We start from the raw sequence: 17835 nt of genomic DNA, 5'->3' as shown, positions 1-17835 counted from the left end.
GGGGGCCACTCTTCATCGCGGTGCGCAGGCCTCTCACTGTCACGGCCTCTCTTGTTGCGGAGCACAAGCTCCAGATGCGCTGGCTCAGCAGTTGTGGCTCACGGGCCTAGTTGCTCCACGGCATGTGGGATCTTCCCAGACCAGGGCTCGAACCTGTGTCCCCTGCACTGGCAGGCGGACTCTCAACCAGTGCGCCACCAGGGAAGCCCTGTTGGAAGATTTTTAATCACAGTTTCAATTTCATTACTCTGTGATTGGTCTGTTCATATTTTCTATTTCTTTCTCTTTCAGTCTTGGAAGGTTATACCTTTCTAAGAATTTGTCCATTTCTTCCACGTTGTCCATTTTATTGGCATAGAGTTGCTTGTAGTAGTGTCTTATGCTTTGTATTTCTGTTGTGTCTGTTGTAACTTCTCCTTTTTCATTTCTAATTTTATTGATTTGAGTCCTCTCCCTCTTTTTCTTGATGAGTCTGGCTAAAGGTTTATCAATTTTGTTTATCTTCTCAAAGAACCAGCTTTTAGTATTTATTGATCTTTGCTTTGTTTTCTTTGTTTCCATTTCATTTATTTCTGCTCTAGTCTTTATGATTTCTTTCCTTCTACCAACCTTGGGTTTTTTTGTTCTTCTTTCTCTAGTTCATTTAGGTGTAAGTTTAGATCGTTTATTTGAGATTTTTCTTGTTTCTTGAGGTAGGCTTGTATTGCTATAAACTTCCCTCTTAGACCTGCTTTTGCTGCATCCCATAGGTTTTTGGATCGTTGTGTTTTCATTGTAATTTGTCTCTAGGTATTTTTTGATTTCTTCAACGATCTCTTGGTTATTTAGTAACGTATTGTTTAGCCTCCATGTGTTTGTGTTTTCTACATTTTTTTCCCTGTAATTGATTTCTAATCTCATAGTGTTGTGGTCGGAAAAGATGCTTGATATGATTTCAGTTTTAAGTTTACTGAGCCTTGATTTGTGACCCAAGATGTGACCTATCCTGGCAATGTTCAATGTGCACTTGAGAAGAAGGTGTAATCTGCTCTTTTTGGATGGAATGTCCTATAAATATCAATTAAATCTATCTGGTCTATTGTGTCATTTAAAGCTTGTGTTTCCTTATTAATTTTCTGTCTGGATGATCTGTCCATTGGTGTAAGTGAGCTGTTAAGTTCCCCCACTATTATTGTGTTACTGTCGATTTCCTCTTTTATAGCTGTTAGCAGTTGCCTTATGTATTGAGGTGCTCCTGTGTTGGGTGCATATATATTTATAATTGTTATATCTTCTTCTTGGATTGATCCCTTGATCATTATCTACTATCCTTCCTTGTCTCTTGTAACATTCTTTAAAGTTTATTTTATCTGCTATGAGTATTGCAACTCCAGCTTTCTTTTGATTTCCATTTGCATGGAATATCTTTTGCCATTCCCTCACTTTCAGTCTGTATGTGTCCCTAGGTCTGAAGTGGGGCTCTTGTAGACAGCATATATATGGGTCTTGTTTTTGTATCTGTTCAGCCAGCCTGTGTCTTTTGGTTGGAGCATTTAATCCATTCACGTTTAAGGTAATTATCGATATTTATGTTCCTGTGACCATTTTCTTAATTGTTATGGGTTTGTTTTTGTAGGTCCTTTTCTCCTCTTGTGTTTCCCACTTAGAGAAGTTCCTTTAGCATTTGTCGTAGAGCTGGTTTGGTGGTGCCGAATTCTCTTAGCTTTTGCTTGTCTGTAAAGCTTTTGATTTCTCCACTGAATCTGAATGAGATCCTTGCCGGGTAGAGTAATCTTGGTTGTAGGTTCTTCCCTTTCATCACTTTAAATATATCATGCCGCCCCCTCTGGCTTGTAGAGTTTCTGCTGAGAAATCAGCTGTTAACCTTATGGGAGTTCCCTTGTATGGTATTTGTCATTTTTCCCTCGCTGTTTTCAATAATTTTTCTTTGTCTTTAATTTTTGTCAGTTTGATTACTGTGCGTCTCGGCATGTCTCTCCTTTGGTTTATCCTCCCTGTGACTCTCTGCGCTTCCCGGACTTGGATGGCTATTTCCTTTCCCATGTTAGGGAAGTTTTCAACTATAATCTGTTCATATATTTTCTCGGGTCCTTTCTCTCTTCTCCTTCTGGGACCCCTATAATGCAAATGTTGTTGCGTTTAATGTTGTCCCAGAGGTCTCTTAGGCTGTCTTCATTTCTTTTCATTCTTTTTTCTTTGTTCTGTTCTGCAGCAGTGATTTCCACCATTCTGTCTTCCAGGTCACTTATCCGTTCTTCTGCCTCAGTTATTCTGCTATTGATTCCTTCTAGTGTATTTTTCATTTCAGTTATTGTATTGTTCATCTCTGTTTGTTTGTTCTTTAATTCTTCTAGGTCTTTGTTAAACATTTCTTGCGTCTTCTCTATCTTTGCCTGCATTCTTTTTCCAAGGTCCTGGATCATCTTCACTATCATTATTCTGAATTTTTTTCTGGAAGGTTGCCTATCTCCACTTCATTTAGTTGTTTTTCTGGGGTTTTACCTTGTTCCTTCATCTGGTACAAAGTCCTCTGCCTTTTCATTTTGTCTATCTTTCTGTGAATGTGGTTTTCCTTCCACAGGCTGCAGAACTGTAGTTCTTGCTGGTGGATGAGGCTATCTAAGAGGCTTGTGCAAGCTTCCTGATGGGAGGCGGGAGGGCAGAGTCTTAACCCCTGGACCACCAAGGAAGTCCCAGCCAGAGTAATCTTTTAAGGCACAAGTCTAACCAAATCATTTCTCCCCCACACCCTGATCTCCCACTTAAGACCCTTCATTGGCTCTTAGAATCAAGCCTGAAATTAGCCTCTCTAGTCTCATCTCTCGGGATGTTTCTCCTGATCCTGATTCCCAGACTCTTATTCTGTTGCTCACATATGCCACCAGGCCCCAGGCCTTGGTGCCATCCACTTCCTTTTCTTGGGCTGCTCTTTTTCTTTAACTTGCTCTTCTTTCGCCTCTCTGACTCTCGTATCTGCTCAGTCAGTACCATGCATTGGTCTAATTGATGGCACTATCCCACCTGAAGTATGCCATTTTTTCTGTGACTCTCTGATTAATGTCCATCTTCTCAACTAGATTCTAAGTTCCAAAAGGGCAGACAGCAACTGTTCCTTTTGTGCCCAGCCCTAGGGAAATGCTTGACACTTAGGAGTCAGTGACTAATAATGTTCGTTAAGCAAATGGCATAGTGCTGAGTCTGTGTTCTCTGTATCCTTCTTTTGCAGAGATGATTTTGTCTCCTTACACCCTCCCGAGGTGTTGACGATAGATGCAGTTGCCTGAAAGGTTGGGGACCACTGCTTAGGCTGATTGTCATGTCCTGTGTGTGTAGCTTGAGGTCCTTTGTGGGTGACATGTGGGTGGCTTCCACCACTGCTGTCTGAGCTGGGGGCCTGGCCCACGTGTCTTTATAGCTGTGATTCCAGCATATGCTTCCTCTTTGGAGACCTCAGGCTCTGGCTGTCTGAATCACAGATGGGAAAGAAGTGAAATTTATGCTTTCTCAGCTGGATGTCACAAAGGAAAAGATAGATATGTGGAAAACGTATCCTAAATTTGAGAGACTTATGCTAGGGGAAAATCTGCACCATATAGGACAATAAATAAATAAATATACCTGATATATTTTTACTGGTAAGACAATAAAAAGAACACCCCAGCAGAAAATCAGGCAAAAAACCCAAATAGGCATTTCACTAAAGATGAAATATAAATGGCCAATAAACATGTTAAAAAAAGTTTACTTAGGAACCAAAGAAATGCAAATTAGAATAACCGGAGGTCATTTTATAGTTGAGCAAAGATTTGAAAGATTGCTAATATCCAGGGTTGGAGAGAGTGAAAAAGAGGCACTTGTTTACTATTGAGATAGAAATTGGTAGGGCTGGTAAAGGGCCAGTTTGATAATACAGACTATGTTAGAAGTAAAGATGTACATGGTTTTTGTCCCCAAAATTTCATGTCTTAGAATTGATTCTAAGGAAATAATCAGACTAGTAAGCAAAGATGTTACTGCCAGGATTTTTATTCTTCACAACATTGTTGATAATAGTTGTTTTAAAAAGTAAAGAGTTTTGGGACTTCCCTGGTTGTCAGTGCGTAAGACTCCATGCTCCCAATGCAGGGGGCCTGGGTTCGATCCCTGGTCGGGGAACTAGATCTCACACGCATGCTGCACCTAAGAGTTCACATGATGCAGCTAGGAGTCTGCATGCTGCAACTAAAAGATCCCACATACTGCAACAAAGATCCCGCGTGCCGCAACTAGGACCCAGGGCAGCCAAAATCAATCAATCCATCAGTCAATATTAAAAAAAAAAAAGTAAAGAGTTTTTATCAAGAAAAAAAGCATGCAGCAATTAGCAGTGATGATAGGTATCTATATTTATTGACATGGAAAAGTTAAACAAAAATTTAAAAAATTTTTTACTTTCCTTGATTGATTGATGTATAGTTGATTTACAATGTTGTGTTAGTTTCAGGTGTACAGCAAAGTGATTCAGTTATATACATATATAAATATATATAGTAATTTACATATATAAATATATATAGTTATTTGTATATATAAATATATATAGATATTTATATATATATAAGTATTCTTTTTCAGTTTCTTTTCCATTATAGGTTATTACATTATAGGTTATTATTATAGGTTATACTATAGAGTATAGTTCCCTGTGCTATACAGTAGGTTCTTGTTGTTTATCTTTTTTTTTCTTTACTTTTAAAAAAAATTAATTAATTTATTTATTTTTGCTGTGTTGGATCTTCGTTTCTGTGCGAGGGCTTTCTCTAGCTGTGGCAAGTGGGGGCCACTCTTCATCGCGGTGCACGGGCCTCTCACTATCGCGGCCTCTCTTGTTGCGGAGCACAGGCTCCAGACGCGCAGGCTCAGTAGTTGTGTCTCACGGGCCCAGTTGCTCCGTGGCATGTGGGATCCTCCCAGACCAGGGCTCGAACCCGTGTCCCCTGCATTAGCAGGCAGATTCTCAACCAGTGCACCACCAGGGAAGCCCTGTTTATCTATTTTATAGGAAAGATTATTTTAAATGAACAAAGCAGTTTACAAAACAGCATGTATAGTGTGTTCCCATTTTTGTAAATCTGTTATATCTATTTTTGTACATGTGCAGAGGAAGGTTTGGAATAATGTTATATATGTTATAAATGTTATATTGATTGTGTAGTGGATTTAAAACTTCAGTCATTAATTGCGGGACATAAATATAATTGTATTTGTCTATAACTGAACTCATTTTGGCTCATAAGCCCCCCATACTTAATATTTCCATTTGAAAAAAATTCAGTCCCTTCTCGTTTAATGCACAGCCAGCCCATCTTGGGCAACTAACCACTGAACCCTCCTTCCCTTACCCCTGGGATTGATCTACACATTACCCTGTTGTGAGGAGAGATGTTGGTGACTGTGCTGTCCTGGGCACGCCAGGTCTCTACCCAAGCGTCACTCATCTTATCTGATCTTCACCGTCTTGTGTTGGCTACACATGTCTGACTTCTCATCCTCTCAAGGTCCATGAAACTGTCACAGCTTTGTTGCCAACCATGGGCTCTTGTGGGCCCACCATCTTGTCCAGAGCCCATCCTGATGGCCTCTGGGCTGTGAGGTGTGCTTGCTGTCCTGCATCATGTGGGTGGGCTCCCGCTGAGGCAGCCCCCAGGCCTGTCTGCCCAGGCCCCTCCCTGAGGCCGTTCTCGTCACTCTTTCTGATGTGTCCTTCTCAGGCTGCACCCTGGCAACTGAAGAACGAGCCCCTCTACTGCTGTGGGACACTAACCCCTCTTGGGGCTTTTCCTTCTTGCCTTCCTCTGGGGTGCAGGGTGCTGGGAATGTCTCAGGGCCCCCCACTCTGAGTCTCAGCTGTAGCCACTTCTCTCCTCCCATAGATAGTTGACTCCTGACCTTTTGAGTGAAGCCTCCTCTTCCATTATCAGGAGCTCATTCCCACACTTGCTTTTGGGATAAACTGTTAGTGCCTCCCGTACTTCAGGCTGTCGCTCTTCATCTTCCCAACCAAGCTTTTTTGCAAAATTTAAAACACTCTTTTCTCTCAGGGACCTTAGTCTTGTAATTGAAATAATGGCTTTCAAGACAATAGTCTGCTATAGATTTACAAAAAGATTTACTTAAAAGTTCAAATTCAGAGGCCAAGGGTTTGTGTCAATCTTCCCTACCCCAAGCACAGGCTGTATAAAAAGCTCTTCCTGGGCTTCCCTGGTGGCGCAGTGGTTGAGAGTCCACCTGCCGATGCACGGGACACGGGTTCGTGCCCTGGTCCGGGAAGATCCCACATGCCGCGGAGCGGCTGGGCCCATGAGCCACGGCCGCTGAGCCTGCGCGTCTGGAGCCTGTGCTCCGCAACGGGAGAGGCCACAACCGTGAGAGGCCCGCGTACCGCAAAAAAAAAAAAAAAAAAGCTCTTCCTGGTGCTCGAATGGTGGAGCCATTCAGGGTGGAGCCAAAGGGTGGGCAAATGGATTGAAAAAGTCTGTAGTTCAGGGTCAAAGTCTACATCCACTATAGCTCTCTCCTGGGATTGGTAGGATTGTGGGTAATTTCAACTGTTTTTTGGTCTGCAATTTCTGAATTTTCTACAATAAACATGTATTTCTTTTATAATAGGAAACATAATAAAAGTTCTTTTATTAAGTGAAGGGACACTTCCAGGCATTTAGGTCTTTAATGCTAAAGGTTAATTAATTTGGTGGGTTTTTTTTTTTTTTGTATATTTTGGGTTTGGGGTACCCTAACAACCTCACTTCATCACAGCGGGTGGGCTCTTTGGGAGGGGGGAGGGTAACAGGTGGGGGCCAGCCTGGAAGCAGTTACAGGAGGGAGAGGTGACATAGGCATGTATTTCTCCATCATGAAGGAGGGTGGGGCAGCCCCCCCGGCTACCTTCAGGGTAAGGCTGCAGCTTCTGCGGCATCTTAAAGGGCAGTGTCTTTTCTTTTAGGACAAGGAGATGGTACTTTGTTAACATCCCTATGGTTGCTGCATTACATGGGAACTGATCCCCAGCGTGACCAGCCCCAAGTGAGCTTTGAGGAGATAAATCACAGCAGGAATCGAGTCACCCTGGCATTTCAAACAAAAATTGGGAGTTCAACCTTACAAAAAGCAGCAACAGCTCTTAAGCAGGAAAATGTTCAAATATTGAAAATGCCCAATCACCTGCCACCAGGCTTGAGCACTGCTGTGCTCACCTTTGACCATACCAGGGATTTCCTGATGTTTAAAGAAAGTTTAAGGATTTCACATGTCTATCTTTTCTGGTACTTTATGTTCCCATTTTTTATTCTTCTGAATCTTAAATTTTGTGAAAGTGTTAGCAGAATAATTAGAAAAGCTAGGATCTTGTGCACGTGGAGATCGGAGTGAGGCAGGGCCCAGCTTTTCCCCTGCTGTCCTCTTGCAGCCAGGACTTGGAGAAGCGCTGGGAGCCCACAACGAGATCCCCTCGGCCCAGCCCTAGGGAGATCTCTACCCTGTGAGAGTGAGGCGGGCTCAGGTAGTGTGTGAAGGTGGCCCCGGCCTGGAAACCCCCTCTGCAGACCCTCTCCAGAAGATGCAGCCTTGGCTGTGCCTCACACCCAGAGTGGACGGAAGTGGCTCTGGTTTCAGGCTGTGGTTAGAGATAGAGCAGACCAGGCTGAGGATTTGGGGAGCAGGCCGGGCTTCCCCCTGACCTGCAGATGGAAGAGGCTGGCCCCGGGGTGTGAGCTGCAGGAGGGCAGCGGGCTCACTCCTTTATTCACAGCTCTGGCCCTTGCCCCTAGAATGTGGTCTGGCCACAGGCACTCACTGCATTTTTAAAAAATGAGTGAAGAAATGAATAAATGACCTTTGTGTTGGGGTCTTGCTCTGGGGAGAATTGTAAAGTTGACCAGGTTTGCTCTCAGGGGCACTTCCCTGCCCGGAGGCACCTGGCAACAGAGGCTGCATCTGACCCACCCCTCCGTCCTAAGGTGCAGACCTCTGACTGAATGACAGGGAGGGAGAGAGGGATGTGTCTCAGGAGTGGGGAGACAGGTGAGGGCGGAGTTCCTGGCCTCTGAGGGGGTGTCATCTTCGGGCAGCAGTCTGCTTTCCCCTGAGTTTCAGGAAAGGCTGGCCTTGTTCTAAACACATCCAAGACTGAAGAGTGCAGAGGGTGAGCTGTTAGGGGGAAGCCTCAGGCAGGCATGGAAGCTCCCCTGAGGGCTGGGCCAGGGCGAGGGAGCTGGGAGCTGCGCCTGGCACTGAGCGCCACAGGGATTCTGGGCAGAGGGGCGAGCAGGTTCGAGAGAGGTCCTTCTGGTGAAGGTGCTGCCAGGGGCCCTCAGGAGCCTCGAGTTTGGCCTGTGAAGAGGAGGAGGGAGCAGGCAGAATCAGTGGCTGTCCTTTCCTGCTTGGGGACAGAGGGGCTCCCCTCCTGATGGGAGGAGGACCTGCCCACACTCCCGTCAGCTGGGGGCCTGGACTCACCTGGCATGGCGTTGACTTCTCATCAGAAGTGGGGTCTGTGGACCCACTGGAGAGGACTGATCGGGGTCATGCACATCCCCACGGCCTGCCACAGGGACAGCATTAGGGCCTGAGGGCTTGTAACACCGCCACCCCCGCCCCCCCGCCCGGCCCCATTCCCAGCTCTGAGGATGTTAGGGAATCTCCTCCTGGAAGGGGCGGCTCTCACTCCACCTGCCACCTGGTGGGAGCTCTGGATGTGACCTCGTGGACTCCTTGGGCCACTCCCTGAGCCACAGGCCTTCTGGGTTTAGAGCTGGAGAAGGTGGGATGCTTGCCCCAAGATTCTCACTTGGTACCCTCCCATCAAGCACACATTGCTCAGTGAACACCCCCCATCCCAGAATGCACATCACACCACACTCCTTAAAGCTGCCCTCTCCCTTCCCATACGCCTCTTTTTCGTTCTTTTGTGGCTTTCTCTCGACTTCTCTGAGACTGCCTTTTCTATCGTAAAACATGCGAGGGCATGTCCCAGTTGGGGGCCTGTGCTCCTGGGGCTGCCCCGCACCTGGGGGAATGGGGCCCTTGAGGACCGTGGACCGGAGAGGGTGGGGGTCCTGGGAGCTGAGGAAAGTCCCGGGATCAGCTGGGAAGGGTGTGTGTACCTGGCAGGCGGTGTGGGCATCCCAGCCCCCGGACACGAGGGTCTGCAGCTGGGGTGCGTGCTGCTCCACGAACTGCTCACACTGAGGAAGGAGACAGACACAGGGTGGGGTGGGCCCAGGCCCAGGTCAGGGCTCTCCTGCCTGGCTGTCCAGGCCTCCCCACTTAGATGGATCACTCCAGGGCTCCCCCCGACCTCGTGTAGGTCCAGCCCTCAGTCCCCACTGAGCAGCTCCGGCTGTAAGACTCTGAACAAGCTGCCGTGGGCTGAAATGGGGGTTTCTGCCAGGAGAGCCAGGGACATTGGAGGTGGAGGCACAGGGGCAGAATCTCATCCCCCTTTTCCCCCTCCCCCTAAATATCATTTCTGGAAGGCATCCTAAAGCTCATGTGGTCTTGGAGACCTGATGTGATGAGCAGTAGGGAGTACCATGTAGAAAGCGGCCCCCTGGGACGGGAGTCAGCGGGCTTGTCGCCCACTCTGAGTACCGGGACTCCAGGGCTTCGGGCCCAGCCCTCTCCTGCAGGGGGGTTGGTCCCCACTGAGTCACACCGGAAGGAGGGTTGGCTCTGGGACAGGACTGGGACCCTGGAGAGACGGCCAGGCCCTCTCGGGCTCCAGCCGGCCCTGGCATTACTCATCTCCTGGTAGATGACCAGGCCTCCCTCCTGGTCCATGAGGGAGGCCTGCTGGTCCTCCAGAGCCCACACCCTTTGTCCAGAGACAGCTCCTGACCTTAGCGGGTTTTGCCCTAAGTTACAGCGCCACCACTGTTTGACCCACGTCCCGTCTGCCTGTCTGAGCTCCTTGAGAGCGGGGGGAGTATCTCAGCGTATCTCTGGCTGGGAAGCCTTTCCTGGGCTCAACCCTCCACCACCGGCAGCCCCTGATGTGCCTGTCCCTCACCTTCTGCGTATCCAGCCAGGAGCCCAGGCAGGCCTGGCGCATTGCCTGTGGCATGGCCTGCTCGCTGCTCTTCCCTGCCTGGGTGGTCACAGACACGCAGAGCTGGCACTCAGTGTCTTGCGGTAGCCATTCTCCTGGCAGGGACCCCAGAGCGGTGAGGGCTAGAGAGAAAAAGCAGTCAAGGATGCCCTGCAGAGTATTTAGTTCCTGTCCTCATTGGCGCAGTGCAGGGGCACCTGGGAGGGAGAGGGTCGTGCAGGGCCAGGGTGGGGAGGGCTGAGAGTGGGTGATGGGCAGGGGCTGGGACCGCAGGCTCACCTGGGCCAGCTCCGTCCTCGCTGGAGCACTGGAGGATGAGGCTGCAGAGCAGCTGGGGCAGCACGCGGTCCAGCAGTGTGTTTATTAGGGTGCCGAAATTGCCCTTGGACAGGAACTGGCAGATGCCGCCCACCACCCGGGGTACCCTGTGGCACACCTGTACCAGCATACCCTGGGGTGGGGGCCGAGAGAGGGCAGGGTCAGACTTTCTCTTGAAAGACCTAGTCAGTGCCCAGCACTAGCTGGGTACTTTGTAGACCTTACCTTGTTCCCTTGGAGAATTATTATGCTGTTTACAGATAAGGACCCTGAGCATCACAGACTCCAGGGGACTTGCCCAGAATCACTGAGCTGGTGCAAGACTCAGGCCATGGACCCACCTTTGACTTCAAAGAGTCTGGAATTGCTGAAATTCCAGAGTCGCCCAGAGAGGTGGGCATTGCCAAGGCCACATGGCAGCCTGGGGCAGTGGCAGAACCAGACCTGGGTCTTCTCCCTCCTGACCCGGGCGTGCTGTGCTTCCTCGCTCCTGTCTGTGCTCCAGAGCCTGCGGTTTCAGGAGTCCCTGGGGGAAGCCAGGAGTTTCCCCACCTCACCCTTGATTCCAAACACAACCTCCCAGCTGAGGGGCAAGGAGAGAGGCGGCAGGCACGCTCATCCCTCCGCACCCTTATTCATTCAGCCAAGAACTTACATGCATGAAATAAGCTACAAGGACATATTGCACATCTCAGGGAATATAGCCAATATTTTATAATAACTATAAATGGCATATAACCTTTCCAAGTTTTGTGAATCACTATATTGTACACCTGTAATGTATAATACTGTACATCAACTATACTTCAATTAAAAATAAAAGAACCTATATGCGGCAGGCTGGCCTGGGCCCTGCTCCTGCTTGCAACACTCCGCTGTCCCCTAGCACCAGAAAGGCCGAGGAAGGAGTAGGGCAGAGGGACGTGTACTTCTCTGGGATGTGACACATTCCAAATGGCACATCTCACCAAATGTACCCATTTGCTTGCATCAGATCCCACACTCAGCCTCCCCTCCTGCTCTGACGAGGTATCCCTGCTCTGTCAAAAGCTGGCCCATCTCCTTGTGCATTGGGTCCACCCTGCCCCCACCTGCACACGTGCTTCACCTCTGCATCCCCCTCTCTGTCCTGCCTCATTGCTATTCCCTCCTGCCCATTGGTCTCTTAGCATGTGGACACGCTAAAATAGCTTCTCTCATTAAAAAGCCTCACCCCGGGACTTCCCTGGTGGCCCAGTGGCTAAGGCTCCGTGCTCCCAATGCAGGGGGCCTGAGTTCCATCTCTGGTCAGGGAACTAGATCCCACATGCTGCAACTAAGAGTTCGCATGCCACAACTAAAGATCCTGCACACCGCAACGAAGATCCTGCATGCGGCAACGAAGATCCCGTGAGCCGCAACTAAGACCCAGAGCAGCCAATAAATAAATAAACAAACAAACAAACAAACAAATAAATAAATAAATAACTTTTAAAAAGAGTCTCACCCATCTCCCCTCCCCTTCCCAGAAAAACGTCATGAAAGAGTTGTCGATACTCAATGCTACACTTTGGTCCCCGTAACTCCTCCAAAACAGCTCTCAAGGTCACAGCATCCCCCTGGACATGTGTTGTCAATCCCTCAGCAGCTCTGGGGCCCGATGACTGCTCCCTCCTTGCTGAAATGCTTTCTTCTCTCAGCCTCTGTGACCCTCATGCCGTGGTGTCCCCACCTCCCTGGCTGTCCCTCCTCAGGTTCTTTCTCTGGTGTTTCCCTTTGCTTGGACCGGGCTTCCTTCTCCTCGACCTGGTCCACACCACGTCCCTGTGTGATCCCAACCGTTCCCTTGGATTTCAATCTTGTCTGTAGCCTCGACTCTCGGACTGATGTCTCTGGACCTGGCTGGGGGATCTGGCTGCCTACTTGTCGCCTCCTCTTGCATGTTGCACAGGAGTATTTCACAGCCAGGAGAGAACTCATGATTTTTCTGCCCAGACCTGTTTCTTCTCAAATCTACTCATCTCAGCTGGGGCCATTCCAGAGAACCCATGGCTCAAGCCAAAGTCTGTAGCGTCATTGCCGATTCCTCTCTCGTCCCCACTCCCCAGGTCCCATCCATCGCTGAGTCCCGCAGAGCCCCCATCTCAGACACGTCCCCAGTCCCCCTCCTAGCTCCACCCCCCCATTTCTGCAATCATCTCCTCACTCTCATTTTTCGCTCCCATCCGCCCAATTCATTCTGCAAACCGCAGGAGCTCGATCTTGCTGAAGTGTAAATCCAGTCACGGCCTCCCCCTGCCTGACACCCTTCCACAGCTGTGAACTGTGTTCAGAAGGAGGCCCAGCGTTCCTCCACTTGGCTCCGGTGTTTCTCCCGGAGCCCACCTGAGGCAGCCACACAGCTGACCAAGCTCGTTCTGCTCGAGGCCCTTTGCCCGTCGGTCCTTGTCATCCTCCAGGCCTCAGCTTAGCCATCACCTCCTCAGAGACGCCCCCTGACGACCATCCTAAACCTCCTCCGCCATCACTGTCCCTCCCCTCATCTGCATTAATTCTGTGCTCTGAGCTAACCACTACCTGAGAGAAATCTCTCCCACCACAATGCAAACTCAGGAGGGCGGGGATGCCCTCATCCGGAAGGGCCGACAGGGCAGGGCGCCTCCTCACTACAGGTCTGGAAGACCCCAGGTTTGGGGCAGGCAGGGATGGAGTGTCCATCTGCGGAAATTCTCCTTTTGTAAAAAAGAACCGTTTCTACAAAGACGACTGAGATTCTTTTCTGTCCTTTGACACTTGGCATAGTACCTGGCACACAGTCGGGGCCTCACAGTGGTTTCATTTCTGTTTGTTTTTTTCTCCCCCGTGGCTTGAGGGAGCTTAGTTTCCCGGACCAGGGATTGAACCTGGGTCACGGCAGTGAAAGTGCCGAGTCCTAACCACTGGACCGCCAAGGAATCCCCCACAGTTGTTGAACAGGCTCTAGGCCTGGCACCTACCAGCCCCAGCCTGAGTGCCAGGGTCCCTTGGGTGGGGACAATGCAGCCAGTTGGCCCCTGGTGGGCGTATGAGGAGGGGTGGGGGGAAGCAGAGGTGTGGGCGGCCTTGTGGCCCCGGACGCCTCACCTTGGGAATCTTAGCTTTGATCCACTTGATCGTATTCCTGCAGAGCCAGCAGAAGGGAAGGGGGATGGGAATGGGGAACCGCTGCTCGGAGAGATCCTGGGGGAGAGAAGCGCGCTGGAGGCAAGCTGGACAGAAGGCTCCTCCGGGCTCTGCCTCGCCCGACTCGCCTCCCCTTCTGTGTCCCCGCCTCCTGGTCGTGCCGTAGGCCCTGCCTGGAGCTGCTGGTCCCCTTCCCAACGCTACCCCTCCCAGGCCAAGTGATCGAGGGCCTCGGCCACGGCCCTCGCTCTCTGGATCTCCATCTCACCTGTGTCTGCGGCCCGGGCCTCCCCTGGAGGGCCCCAGGCAGCACGGAGAGGACCAGCTTGTCCTGCAGGGGGCCTGATGGCTCTGGCTCCTGCCCTGGCCCTGGTTGCCCGCGTTTGCACAGGCCCAAGGACCCGCAGATGGCCTTCGGGGTCTAGGGTACAACGCAGGGTGAGAAGGTGATTGGGACGGGGGAGGGGACCCCACTCCCCCTCTGTCTGGCTCAAGGACCCAGGCACCAGGTCACTGCCTTTAGGCCTGGAATGGGGGAAGCAGGCTGGTTTGGGGCTGTGGTTTAGGACTCTGTCGGGGTGGGAGAGGAGACCAAAGGCAGAGAGGGGGTCAAGTGGGGACTTTGGGGCACGTGTCTGGGAACGTGTGTGAACGAGTGTAAGCGTGGATGTTTGTGAGAATGAGTGAGTGTAAGTACGTGAGAGTGCGTTTGTCGTGTGAGCGTGTAGACGGCGTAGGTGTTGCGTGAGACTGTGTGCAGTGAGTGTGTGGCCGAGTGTTTGTGCGAAGGGTTTGAGGGTGTGTGCCGGCGCCTGAGAGCGTGCAGGCCCACCGTGTACAGCTGAGTGGGAGGCGCTGTCACCTGGGTACAGGCCGAGGAGCACCGAGTTTCCTGCACCCCGTGTGGGCAGGGGGTGGGCTGCCACGGGCGGGGGTAACTCAGGGACAGGGAGGGCGTGAAGGCTGTGCAGGAGGCAGGGTGGAGGCGAGGCAGGAGAGCCTCACCATCTGGCTCTGGAAGTGGTGGATGACCAGTGGGAAGTAGGTGTCCAGCTTGAGGTGGCACTGGGACCCCAGCAGCTTCAGCGGGAAGACGTCGCACTCGTGCTCCAGGAATTCCCGTATCGTGTCCTGGGAGGCAGGCGGGAGAGGGGACCATCAGCCTGGCCTCTCTGAGGTCTGCCCCGCCTGAGCCCCTGGACACGGGGCCATCGCCCACCTGAATGGCCACCTTCACCCAGGGCCCTGGAGTTGGGAGGGTGCTAATGAGCCATGTACTTGGGCGCAGACGTGGCTGCTCCCCCCAGGAAAGACCATCTCTGGCTGTGCTATGAGCTCACTTCCGGACCCCCTCCTGGCCAGGGGGCACCTGGGGTCACCCCCAAGCTGGAGGTGGCTCCTCTATGGGGCTAACCTCTTCTCTTTCTCTTAATCCCCAAGCTTCAGTCCAGGGTCTGGGCCTCATTACCTGGGAAATGACCTCCTTGGCCATATTGATGAGAAAGTGGGTGATGTCCTCACATTCCTGGCACAGGTCAGCCTGAGGAGAGGGCCCCAATTTGGGGCACATGAGTGGAGGCCATGCTCCCAGCTCAGGTGGCTGAGGCTGATGGGGTGCTCCAAGACACAGGCAACTGCCCATGATCCCATCCCATCCCATCCATCCCATCCCATCCCAACCCATCCCATCAATCCCATCCCTTCCCCCACAACCCATCCTATCACATCCCATCCTGTCCCATCCCATCCCATCCCATCAATCCAATCCCTTCCCCCACAAACCATCCCATCCCATCCCATCCCATCCCATCCCATCAATCCCATCCTTTCCCCTGCAACCCATCCCATCCCTTCCCCCCCAACCCATCCCATTCCATCCCATCCCATCCCATAAACCCCATCCCTTCCCCCCCAACCCATCCCATCCCTTCCCCCCCAACCCATCCCATCCCATCCCATCCTATCCCATCCCCTCCCATCCCCTACAGGGGCTCCAATCCCATCCAGAGCCTACCCAGGACCCTCTATCCCAAGACCTTTGGTCTCGGTACATCCTTGGGTGGTACTCACAGCTTCCACATATCCCCAGACTTCCTGCAGGCAGTGCCCTAGGGCTCTGCACTGCAATGCTTGTTCCAGGCTTTGGCACCAGAACTCGGGGCCCTGGGCACAGGCCGGGGATGAGGTGGTCCCGACAGCTGCTGTTTGGGGCCAGAGCAACCTTGGGATCCGAGCCACACCTGGCACCCTGGCCTCACCCAACCTCCAAACCCAATTTTACTGGGACGCATGACTGTTAAACATGCTGGAGTCAGACGGCTCTGTGTTCTACCTGCTATAGTGCCTGCCAGCTGTGCGACCTTGGACAAGCCCTGGAGTTTCTCTGAGTCAAAACCCCCTCATCGGGCTTCCCTGGTGGTACAGTGGTTGAGAGTCCGCCTGCCGATGCAGGGGACACGGGTTCGTGCCCTGGTCCGGGAAGATCCCACATGCCGCAGAGCGGCTGGGCCCATGAGCCATGGCCGCTGAGCCTGCGCGTCCGGAGCCTGTGCTCCGCAACGGGAGAGGCCACAACAGTGAGAGGCCCGCGTACCGCAAAACAAACCAAAACAAAACCAAAAAACCCCCTCATCTTTAAAACTAGGACAAGGTACAGACTGAGGATAATACGTGGGACAGAGCCAGGGCTCAGTAAGTGGTGGAGGAGGTCGTGATGCCCCCTCCACACCTGGCCCCGGGGTGATGAGTGGGGTGAGGAGCGGCTGGGGAGACTCACCAGTGCCCGGCCCACAGAGCGCAGGCAGCAGGAACAGCCACGGCAGCAGGGGCGACTTGGCCATGGCTTCTCCACAGTGTGGACACCCTGCCTGGGGTGGGGCCCTTATAGCTGGGGGCTGGGGCGTGGGAACAGAGCCCTGTGGGAGCAGCCGTGACCTCAGTGTTTGCCTTTGCCCTGGAGGGCCCTCCAGGTGCTTTGCTTTGATCCCCTCCTCTTCCCAGCAGTGACACTCCTGCCAGCCCCCACCCCACCCTGGCTCCTGCCTGATGTCCTGCTCCCCTGGGAACCCCTGCACAGCCACATTCTATCCCCCATGGGCCTGGACTCCCTCCAACCAGGGGAGCCTTCACATCTGGTCCCATCTCTCTGGGTTATGGAAGAGAAACTGAGGCAGGACCGGGGCAGCCAGGGTGACTCCCCTCAACTCCCGTCTCTCCCCCAGGCCTCTCAGCCCTCCTCTGCTCTGGAGCAATTGCTCTTAAGAGCTTCCTGCCTGCCTCTTGACCCAGGGCAAGCACCGGAGGGGCAGACTGGGAACCCTCCAAGGCCATGTACACCGCCCCGCCTCCCCTTATCCTTTCCGTTCAGGAGGAAGAGGCCTCTGCAGCTGCCAGGCCAGGCCCCCCTGAGGCAGCACACACCCAAGGAGGGGCAGACGTGAGGGGCGAGAGCAGGGAGTCGGGCGTTGGCTCACGGCCACCAGCGTGGCTGAGTCCTGGGCTGCCCTCTCCAGCGGAAGCTCACAGGCGCGGGCAGGGTGGGAATCAGCACCGATGGACTCAGGATGGCCCAGTGACTCCCTCAAGGTCACACAAGGACTCTGTTGGCCTCAAGCCCTGGCTGGTATGACCAAGAGTGTGGCGTGTAAACGTGTGACAAAGATGGGGACCCCATGACTTGTATTCCGCCCAAGAAGGTGGGACAGGAGGTGCTTGTAGTTTAGTGAGTGGTAAACAAAGGAGCTGCACAGGGCACACTCAGGGCGGCCCGAGCTGCAGGGGGCGGGGTCTGCGGATGGCTGCCTCTGGGGGTGTCGGTCAGGGTGTCTAACTGCTGTCACGGGGGCTTCCCACGGCCCCTGCTTCCTTCTCACAGCACAGAGAAGGCTGGTTCAGGAGGTGAGGCTCTGGTCCACGCAGTCACTCAGGAGCCCAGGCCCCTCCCGCTGCCTGCTCTTCTGTCCCCCAGGGCTCGGGGTCCTCCCCTGGATCCTCTGCATCTGGCCAGCAGGGCACAGAGAGAAAGAGGGGGAGATAGGGAGGGGAGAGTTGGGGGTCAGGCCTGGGAGTGGCCTTCATTTCTGCCTCCAGTTCATGGGCCAGGATTCCATCACACTGTCCCACTTAACCGCGGGAGGGCTGGGGGACCTCATGTGCCCGTGTGCCCAGGGGAAAGCGACATGGAGTTGGACACATGGCATTGTCTCAGATCCACCACACTGAACACAAAACTGGGTGTTCTGTGGGGTTTTCTGGGTAGTGGGTCCATGGATCCTATCAAATCCTCAAAGAGG

The 17835-nt window shown here is 52.3% G+C and overlaps 1 protein-coding gene across 1 annotated transcript; it reads right to left on the bottom strand.

Moving 5' to 3' along the window:
- Positions 1-6430: 6430 nt before the first annotated feature.
- SFTPB (surfactant protein B) lies at positions 6431-16657 on the bottom strand. Its single transcript, XM_089922876.1, has 11 exons — positions 16320-16657; positions 15614-15741; positions 15012-15083; positions 14549-14674; positions 13812-13964; positions 13505-13600; positions 10364-10535; positions 10046-10206; positions 9141-9221; positions 8494-8578; positions 6431-8367 (listed from the first exon to the last, which is right to left on the bottom strand). The coding sequence occupies exons 1-10, from the start codon at positions 16381-16383 to the stop codon at positions 8516-8518; spliced, it is 1116 nt and encodes a 371-aa protein (XP_089779002.1). The 5' UTR covers positions 16384-16657; the 3' UTR covers positions 6431-8367; positions 8494-8515.
- Between the last annotated feature and the right edge of the window lie 1178 nt (positions 16658-17835).

Source organism: Delphinapterus leucas, chromosome 13 (assembly GCF_059928025.1).
Source record: "Delphinapterus leucas isolate spDelLeu-1000000601 "Yukka" chromosome 13, BTC_Dleu_Yukka2, whole genome shotgun sequence".
Taxonomy (NCBI): Eukaryota; Metazoa; Chordata; class Mammalia; order Artiodactyla; family Monodontidae; genus Delphinapterus; species Delphinapterus leucas.
Note: the sequence above shows the minus strand (reverse complement) of the source record. Positions and strands in the feature narration are given on the sequence as shown.